Source organism: Clarias gariepinus, chromosome 2, assembly GCF_024256425.1.
Source record: "Clarias gariepinus isolate MV-2021 ecotype Netherlands chromosome 2, CGAR_prim_01v2, whole genome shotgun sequence".
Taxonomy (NCBI): Eukaryota; Metazoa; Chordata; class Actinopteri; order Siluriformes; family Clariidae; genus Clarias; species Clarias gariepinus.
The window spans coordinates 46,861,963-46,872,398 of NC_071101.1; the positions used below are offsets into that span (position 1 = coordinate 46,861,963).

The window sequence follows — 10,436 nt, forward strand, 5'->3', positions numbered from 1 at the left end:
GTCTTTCTCTCTCTCTCTCTCTCTCTCTCTCTCTGTTAGTGCTAGAAAATGGCCGAGGCCAGTATTTCAGTAGATCAGTTTTCAGTGGATCAGTTCATCTGTCCAGTGTGTCTGGATCTCCTGAAGGATCCGGTGACTCTCCCCTGTGGTCACAGTTTCTGTAAGGTGTGTATTAATGGCTGCTGGGATCAGGAGGATCAGAAGGGCGTCTACAGCTGTCCTCAGTGCAGAGACACTTTCACTCCAAGGCCTGTTCTACGCAGAAACAATATGCTGGCTGAAGTGGTGGAGAAACTGAAGAAGAAGAAGACTGAAGTCCAAGCTGCTTCTCCTGCTCACTGTTACGCTGGACCTGGAGATGTGGAGTGTGATTTCTGCACCGGGAGAAAACACAAAGCCGTCAAGTCCTGTCTAACGTGTTTGGCTTCATTTTGTGAAACTCATCTGAAACCTCACCTGGAAGTTCCTGCTTTGAAAAAACACACATTAACTGAAGCTTCAGCAAAACTTCAAGAGAAGATCTGTTCTGAACATAACAAGCTGATTGAGATCTACTGCCGTACTGATCAAACCTGCATCTGTTATTTGTGTACGATGGATAATCACAAAGGACACGACACCGTCACAGCCGCAGCAGAAAGAGCTGAGAAACAGGTGAGAATGAGAAAGATTTCCAGGATGAGGTTCTTAATTATAGTTTATATCTAGTAACATGTGCACAGTGTTGTGTTAGTTACACAAAAAAGTGATATTACTATTACTATTAATATATAAAATATGAAATATTAGTGTGTTGACTCTTTGGCTAGATAATGTTTGTGATATATATGAATATACAGACACAGTTGCATCTCAGTAAATTAGAATATTAGCAAAAATGTGATTTATTTCAGTTATTCAGTTTAAAGGTGAAACTCATATCATATAGATTGATTATTCACAGACTAATATATTTTGTGTTTGTTTCTTTTGATTTTGATAATTATGGCTTACAGCTAATGAAAACCCAAAATCCAGTATCTCAGAAAATTTGAATATTTTCTGAAAATATTAGTTAAGATCAATAAAAAAAGGAGAAAATATTGTGGCGTGGGCGGCGGCTGACGACCAGCATGCCTTGCGGGGATGTCGGTGTGTTCACGATGATGGGGAAAGCTGTTTGGGTTAGTGGCTTCGGCCCTGTTTGTGTGTGTGGGGGTGTGACGTGTGAAATGTGCTCTGGTTCAGGCTGAAGCTGAATTGGATGTAGGTTCCTGAGTGAAGGTGCTGCTCATGCCATACCTTCTGTGTGCCTAATAAAGTACTCCCAGCCATTGCATTGGGCAGCAAATAAGCTCACTCGTCTCTCCAGCATTCTTTCCGGCGTAAAAACGCTACAATATCTTAAACACCAAAATGTTGGAGTACTGAAAAGTATGAACATGTACAGTACTCAGTACCTGGTCAGGGCTCCCTTTGCATGAATTACTGCAGCAATGAGGCGTGGCATGAAGGTGATCAGTCTGTGGCACTGCTGAGGTGTTACTGTATGGAAGCCCAGGTTGCTCTGAAAGCATTTTTTAGTTCTTCTGCATTGTTGGGTCTGGTGTCTCACATCTTCTTTTTACAATACTTTATAAATGTTCTGTGGGCTTTAGGTTGGGAGACTTTCCAGGCCAATCAAACACACATAGACCATGGTCCTTAAACCAGGTATTAGTACTTCTGGCAGTGTGCCAAGTCCTGCTGGAAAATTAAATCAGCTTCTCCATAAAGCTGATCAGCAATGGGAAGCATGAAGTGCTCTAAAACTTCCTGGTAGACGCTGTGCTGACCTTGGACCTGATAAAACACAGTGGACCAACACCAGTAGATGACATCGCTCCCCAAACCACCACTGACTGTGCAAAGTTTATACTGGACCTCAAGCAACTTGGATTCTGTCCCTCTCCCTGTTGCTTGTGCACCTTTTTCTATCACATTTTTTCCTTCCATTCATCTTTCCATTAATGTACTTGGATACAGCACTCTGTGAACAGTCAGCCTACTGAACCAGACTGAGAGACCATTTAAAGGCTCAGGAAATCTTTGCAGGTGTTTTAAGTTAATTATCTGATTAGAGTGTGACATCATGAGCCTCCAATATTGAACTTTTTCACAATATTCTAATTTTCTGAGATACTGAATTTTTGGTTTTCATTAGATGAGAGCCATAATCATCAAAAAAATTAAATAAACATTTAAAATATATCAGTTTGTGAATAAATAGTCTGTATAATATATGAACTTCAGTTTTTGATGATATTCTAATTTATTGAGATGAACCTGTATACACCATGTTTGTTTACGTAAAATTTAATGACACACTCATAGGCATGTTTTAATGAATGTACAATGCCATCTGTGGAATTTTGAGATGAACTAATGATTTTTTTCAAGGTTGATGTTTTTATGATAAGGGCATTTTCCATTAATATTTCAAATTAGCATATCTTCTTTTCCTGTGCGCTGATTGAGATGAAATAAAGCCCATGTGTTACCTCAAGCTCAGCCACTGAAACATTTTAAAATGAGTTCAGTAGTTTTTATCTGATACGTGCACAAACAAACAGACAGAGTTGATGTGTTATATTACTCATCATACACAAATATATTTAATGTACAGACACCCCAACTCTATAGTTTTATTATATGTGTAGATGTATAAATTATATATACAGTGAAACCTCAGATTGCTAGTAACCAGTTTGCGAACGTTACAAAGGATGAGCAAAAAAGTTTTCATTATTTCTTATGGGGACATTCACTTTAATTTACGAGTCGCTTCTGGAATTAATTATGCTTGAGAGAAACTTAAAATACTGTATTACAACAAAGCCAAAATAATGTTATCACTGGAAGTTCCCCTGATACAGCGCTGGACCTCAATACAATCACAGAAAACCTTTATAATGACGCCTCAGTGAAAGTTAACTAAACGTTATGTTGTTATGGTTCTGCATCAGGCTACAGACATTATCGTGTGAAACTGTAAAATCATCTGTTCTGTGTTAACCAGTGTAATGTAAGCTAGCAACACAGCACGACATGTTAACCCACATAGGTGTTATACTCACCGTAACTCCTTTTACAGCGGCATGAAAAACTTTATTACATACATACATTTATAAACTGGGCATCTGACATGGATTTTACATTTTATTATCTTTACATTTTTTTTATCTGGCTAATTTGATAACAAACCATTTCATCATAGGAGTGTGTAGACTGGTTTTATATTATTATTAATAATTTTACACAAACTATAAGAATCCACCATGTCTGTGATGTTCTATAGTGTATGTAGACAGTATTATGAATGAACTGTGGTTTACTCAGTGACTGAGTGATCCTGCACTTCCCTGTACTCAGACTTCCAGTGGTGAGACCTGAGGTAGTGTCCACCTCTCCTCCCCTCCCCGTCTCGTACACTCAGTGAGAGATCTTCTTGGGCAGTAACCTGCCTCACAAACTAGAATCAGGGCACCAACCATACGGTGGCATGAAAAATGTAACCTGCATTGAAGGAACAGTAAACTGATCACACAAATGTCACCACCATTACAATTTATTTATTATTGTTTCACGTCTGCATTGTGCTGCTTCACCAACATGCTGTTCTGTGTGGCTGCCCATGGCACCGATATCTAAATCTGACTGTCAGCTTCTTATGGTTCCACATTTTGACCGAACTAACCACAAGCTTCACCTGTCACTCACATCTGAATATGTCACATGATATAAACATTCCTCTACATTCTGATAGGCGTATGTGTCACGGTCACCATCACTGCATGTGCTCTAGTGAATTATATGATTTAAACATCAATTTCAAATTTAAAAACAGAGAGAGAGAGAGAGAGAGAATAAACATAAACATAAACAAAGCAGATATAATGTGCTCCACTCTACTCTTGTCATCATGCTGGATAAGGGTTTGTGTCTCTTAGATCCAGTGAAGGGAAACTGTAACACTACAGCACACACACACACACACACACACACACACACACACACACACACACACACACGTGCAAAACATGTATGTAATGAATTATCTTACTATGTAAGTACTTAAAAAAAAAGCTGAATGTAACTGTTTTGTCCTCAGAGTGAGTTAAAGGAGGAGCAGATGAAATCCCAGCAGAGAATCCAGGAGAAGCAGAAGAAGGTGCAGGAGCTGAAACAGGCTGTGAACACTATAAAGGTGAGCAGTGAGCAGAGACAGAGCTGCTCCTAGAAACACACACAACATGGACAACATGGAGTCATTTAGAGTCGCAGTAAGAGAGGGAATGATAGATGAGCCTTAAATCCTGTGTGTGTGTGTGTGTGTGTGTGTCCTAACAGCTGAGTGCACAGACAGCAGTGAAGGACAGTGAGAGGATCTTTACTGAGCTGATCAGCTCCATGGAGAAAAAGCGCTCGGAGGTGACGGAGCTGATCAGAGCTCAGGAGAAGACTGAACTGAGTCGAGCTGAACGACTCCTGGAGCAACTGGAGCAGGAGATTGCTGATCTTCAGAGGAGACTCACTGAGCTGGAGCAGCTTTCACACACACACGATCACATCCAGTTCCTCCAGGTAACACTCACTGTCTGATCTACACACACAGCTGTTCCTCACACACTCTCTAAAACACCTCCTGTTAATGGAACAGTGAATGTCCTCTGATGTCACAAGTGTGTTTTACATTTAATCTGCTTTCTGTAGGCTTTAGCTTCTGGACGTCGATCTCCTACATTTGACAGACCAGACTTTCAGACATCCAGCATCAGTGTCCATCAACATCTCTCATTTGATGGAGTGAGGAATTCTCTCTCAGATCTGAAGAAGAGACTCGAGGAATTCTGTGAGGAGGAATTCAACAAAATCCCTCCACATGGTAAGAGGAGCTGTTCCTGCTGGAGAAACACAATGATGGACGTCTTTACTCGCTCTGTCAAGTCTTATTTCTTAGCAATGCTCCTGCTGACCTTCCTGCAGACAGTTTGAACTAAAATACTGATTTAAAATGAATAAACTGACTGTATCACTTTAAACTGTTTCCATCTTTTACAACCTGATGATGCTTTTTGTCTTCATTTCCATTTTTCTCTCCACAGCTGCAGCAGTTCAGATCTTTTCACTACCAGAGCCACAGAGCAGAGAAGAGTTTCTGAAATGTACACACACACACACACACACACACACACACACAAACACAGGTTTATTAGGTCTATAGAGTAGCGTTTTCTTTAAAAGCAGCTTAGAAAATATTAAATACAGACAAGTGATGTGCAGGAAAGTTGTGTGATTTAAAATGTAAACTTAATTATTAGTTTATTTGCGTGTGTGTGTGTGTGTGTGTGTGTGTGTGAGAGAGAGAGAGAGAGAGAGAGAGAGAAAGAGAAAGGGTGAAAATAGAGATAAATGTATATTATACACATAAAAAATATGCATCATAATAATAATAATAATAATAATAATAATAAAGTATTATATCTTCCATTAGCAGAATAGAAAACACTAAATACTGACAAATTGGAATAAATAACAGTTTTTTTATTTCTTTAGATTAAAATCTGAATGAACATTAAGACATTTCTCCCTCAGATATCAGCGCACACAGACAGCTGTCTCACTCTTCACATGAATATACAGTATTCTGTGAATTAAACCCAACATGTTCACATTGTTCAGTTTGTTTTTCTCTTTTATTTTAGATTTCTGTTATCTGACTCTGGATCCCAACACGACACATCGTAACCTCATTCTGTCTGAGAAGAACAGAGCGGTGAGATACAGTGAGAGAGAGCAGCAGTACTCTGATCATCCAGAGAGATTTGACTCCTGGTGGCAGGTGTTGTGTAAGGAGAGTGTGTGTGGACGCTGTTACTGGGAGGTGGAGTGGAGCAGTGAGAGTGTGTCCATATCAGTCTCATATAAAGACATCAGGAGGAAAGGACGGGGTAATGAGTGTAAGTTTGGACGCAACAATCAGTCCTGGAATCTGTGGTGTTCTTCTTCTTCTCCTCCATTTTTCTATCACAACAACATTAATACTGATCTCAGAGCTCCATCATCCTCCAGAATAGGAGTGTATGTGGATCACAGTGCAGGAACTCTGTCCTTCTACAGCGTCTCTGACACGATGAAGCTCCTCCACAGAGTCCACACCACATTCACTCAGCCTCTGTACACTGGGTTTGGGTTCTATAGGTTTGGCTCTACTGTGAGATTGTGTGATCCAAAATAAAGTGTGTAGTGTTTTGTGTAAAATTCCTGCACATTGTCACATTGTTGCTCAGTCATCTGTCTCACTAACACACAATCCAGCTGCACAAACAGCTCAGTAATTTAACACAGCGACAATTAAAGAGTAAATATTAACACTGAATATAGTTTAATAAAAATAAACAGATGTATTATTAAATGTATTAAATGTATTATTATAAAGTTGTATCTGTGTGAAGAGCCGTGGTGAGATTCGGCACATCAGACGTCACTTTAGAATAACTTTATATTTACATTATTGAAAGTAGATGTTTAAAACTGACCACACACACACAAACACACACACACACACACACACACACACAAATATATTTCAGCAAAGACTTTTTGTTTTAATCTGCTAAAAAAAAGATTTTATATCTGAAGTAAATGTTTGTAATGCAGTGAATTTTTAAATCTTCTAAATAAATATCTTTATACTGTATGTATGTAACACCGTGTAAACACAGACTTGTATTATTATGAGTAATATTTATGTGTCATGAATGTAAGAAATGTATAAAAAAAATTAAAGAATTCAGTAATAAATCAATATCTGTGGTTTATTACTCACAAAGCTACTAACCCAAGGCAACCTTCCTTCATTCATGTCATCCTGCAACACTTCTAGCGAGTCCTGTCCTAGAATTAGACCAAGAATTAGAATAACAGCTCAACACCATCACTGAGAAAAGTGGTGTAGCTTAAAACCATGAGCCCTTTCCACTCACTCACCCAGACTGAGGAGTTCCCTGTATCACTGTGAGTATCAATTCATAAGTGCCGTTATCTAGTTATTATTATTTTGCCAATTTATGGAGTCTTTATCAGTTTTTATCACCTCCTTACCTGTTCAGCAGCATTTGGCAGCCAAAAATCATTGTACTAAATGTAGATGGAAGTATTGATAAAATTTACAAAGTGATATTTTAAGAAAAACAGTCATGATTAAACACAATTGAAAGATATTTTACATGTTAAAGCTTGATGCACAATAGAAATGTTTTAATGTGTTTTAATCATTCCTTTGAATTTCATAATAAAGTCATTTGGCAAATTTACGACATAATTTTTATTCCTAAAATACTTAATTTTATTCCTAAAATGCATTTCTGTCAACTTTTCAGAAAAGCTTGGAGTGAGATTTTAAAAACAAGGGCATTGGTTTTGCGCGCACATGCAACGTGATGCCCCCAGTGTGCACACCCGTACACTTTACACTGCATGGCTCAGGTTCTGTGTAGGAGGACAGAGAAAATTACTGCATTGAGTTTAATCATACACAAAACAGTGCATCACTACAATTTTCCTGTTTATTCATATGCAAAAAATGTAACTTAAAAATACAAAAGCAAGTCATCAAGTGCACATTTTATTTCACACATTTACAGATATGCAATACAACCTTTAATTAAACGTCTTTTAATGATTAAAGGAAAAGTTAATCCTGGAATGCTTTCCAGCCCGGTGAGTGGTCCAAGTGGGGTAGACAAGGGATGTAGGCTTAGATCCTACGTGCCGCCGCCGCCATCCTGTGTGCCACCACCGGTATCTTGTGTGCCTCCACCACCATCCTTTGTGCCACCACCGAGCGCTGGTAACTCAAGGCGTGTACTGACGGAAGAAGTCATGCAGACCCAACGTCACATGGTTCATGCTGTTAATGCAGTGTGTTCCGAACTGAAAGAAATAAAAACTATTTTGTCAGAAATAAGTGGTTTACTTAAAGAACTTGTGAAAAAATTCACTTGCCTTTTTACAATGCATTTATTACATTAATACGCCGCTGTATTGCCATAGCATTATGCACTGCATTAGGAGGGCCAGGGTCGGGTTCATTATCTTCAGTATGGGTGTTTGATGGAACAGGTATACCATTTTTTTGAGCAATGTTGTGCAACACTGCGCAAGCCACCACAATGCGGCAAACCTTTGTAGGGCTGTACAATACTGTGCCACCAGACGTATCCAAGCACCTCCAGCGTCCGGCATTGCTTCTCGTTATAACGCCGTTCTTGTTCGGTTTGGGGTCTAGTTAGTGGAGTTAGCAGCCACGTTCTAAGGGGATAACCACTGTCTCCTGAGAGGTAAAACATTTACAATTTTTTTTAAAGAAAATATAACAAAACAATGAATGTAAATACAATGGAACAATTAATATAACATTTCAAGTGCTAGGCAGAGGTAACAATTATAAACAATATTATAAGAATACTTAAAAGAAAGTACATGCTTGTAAAATAGCCTCCAGATATTTTTTTGTTTTTTCCAGGGCAATATTGATTCAATATAACATTTCACTTAATTTTTAAATGCTATAAAACATGTTTTGTTTCCTGAAAATTTGCATTGATTGATGTGAATTTTGCATTAAAAATATTAAAATAAGTGTGGGTTTGTTTATCATTGGAGATTATAATTATACCTAAAAGAAAAAACATTTTAAAAGGTATGCTTTAAACACATTTGCATTATTACTCAATTACAATTACATGCGCATTCCTGCCGACTTACCAAGAAGCCATCCATCACGCACAGCTCCTGTTTGCAGTCTGTTCCCTACACTGTTGTTGGACAAAATGTAGGAATCATGAGTTGACCCAGGCCATCTCGCAACTACATTTGTCAGAGACATATGCGCATCACATATGATCTGCACGTTCAAAGAATGAAAATGTTTTCGGTTAACAAAAGCAAATTCATTCTCAGATGGTGCCTTTACTGCAACATGAGTGCAGTCAATAGCACCGATTACATTGGGAAAACCGGCGATTGCTGCAAATTGCATTTTGATGTTGGCCTGTTCAGCTTGCGTGTAAGGAAAACGGATGTATCGGGGTGCCATCCCCACTATGGCATTCCATACATATGGCATGACACGGCTCAGGGATGACTGCGACATACCCGATCGGTCTGCCAACTCTCGCTGGAAAGTACCAGTGGCCAAGTGGCCTAATGTGGTCAATACTTGTACAGGAACACACAGTGCATGGTTTCTCCGCTGGGGTCTTTCCAATACTGGCCGTAATTCAGAACACAATTCCAAGAGGATGGCTCTTGGGAATCGAAATCGGCTCATGAGCCAATCATCATCATGAGCAAGGAAATCTTCACGGTCTCTGAAAACAACCACTGCCCGCAATCTTGGGGTAACCGTGGACAATCATCTGTCATTTTCCCCACACATCGCTAACCTTACTCGCTCTTGTCGATTTCTTCTTTACAATATCAGAAGAATTCGCCCATTTCTTTCTTCACAGGCTACTCAGGTGCTTGTTCAGTCCTTTGTTATTTCAAGACTGAACTACTGCAACTCACTCCTGGCAGGCCTGCCTTTGTCCACGATTCGTCCTCTGCAACTGATCCAGAATGCAGCAGCACGACTCGTTTTTAACCTTCCCAAGTTCTCCCACACCACCCCACTCCTCCGCTCCCTGCACTGGCTTCCTGTAGCTGCCCGCATCAAATTCAAAACACTGATGCTTGCCTACAAAGCTAAAAATGGCCCAGCACCCACTTACCTCTCTGCGCTAATTACACCACGCACTGCACCACGTTCCCTCCGATCCTCCAGCACTGCCCGCCTCATCCCACCATCTCTCAGGGATCGAGGGCGGCATTCATCCAGGCTCTTTTCTGTTCTGGCACCTAGGTGGTGGAATGAACTTCCTCTAGATGTCCGTACATCAGATACTTTGACTATCTTTAAACGACGACTCAAGACTCATCTGTTTCTCCAGTACTTGGACTAAACACCCCCCCCCCCCAAAAAAAAAAAAAAAAAACTTCAAATGTGTTGGACTAATGGTACTTAGTTATTAACCTAGTTAACCCAGTGTAAGTATGTATCCAATGTTGTAAACATTAAAGCACTTTTTGTAAGTCGCTCTGGATAAGAGCGTCTGCCAAATGCCTAAATGTAAATGTAAATGTAAACACGCTCCCTCCGTAGAGCATCATTAGCAAGGTCTTCTAACAGCGCTAGAGCATCCATTATGATGATATGTTATATACGCACATACCTTTTTATAGCCCATTCATTAAAAAAATAGTAAATTCAAAGTATTTGAACCTGGTTAAGAATGCTGATAATGATAATTCAGGTTGATGCAATTTGATTTATTGGGTGATGTAATAGGATAATTTAGAAGTTTTTCATTTTA

The 10,436-nt window shown here is 39.4% G+C and overlaps 1 protein-coding gene across 1 annotated transcript; it reads left to right on the forward strand.

The window, feature by feature from the left end:
• The first annotated feature begins 27 nt into the window (after positions 1-27).
• LOC128507956 (tripartite motif-containing protein 16-like) lies at positions 28-6,767 on the forward strand. The gene is made up of 6 exons (XM_053479142.1): positions 28-654; positions 4,130-4,225; positions 4,369-4,602; positions 4,732-4,903; positions 5,124-5,183; positions 5,724-6,767. Exons 1-6 carry the CDS (start codon positions 49-51, stop codon positions 6,254-6,256), a joined length of 1,701 nt encoding a protein of 566 aa, XP_053335117.1. The 5' UTR covers positions 28-48; the 3' UTR covers positions 6,257-6,767.
• The last annotated feature ends 3,669 nt before the right edge of the window (positions 6,768-10,436 follow it).

What these genes read in the sequence shown, in the direction of transcription:
- LOC128507956 (XM_053479142.1), top strand. Translation starts at nt 49, where the DNA reads ATGGCCGAGGCCAGTATTTCAGTAGATCAGTTTTCAGTGGATCAGTTC. An exon ending in CAGAAAGAGCTGAGAAACAG is followed by an intron (nt 655 to 4,129) that starts GTGAGAATGAGA and finishes TTTTGTCCTCAG; the next exon opens with AGTGAGTTAAAGGAGGAGCA. An exon ending in CAACAAAATCCCTCCACATG is followed by an intron (nt 4,904 to 5,123) that starts GTAAGAGGAGCT and finishes TTCTCTCCACAG; the next exon opens with CTGCAGCAGTTCAGATCTTT.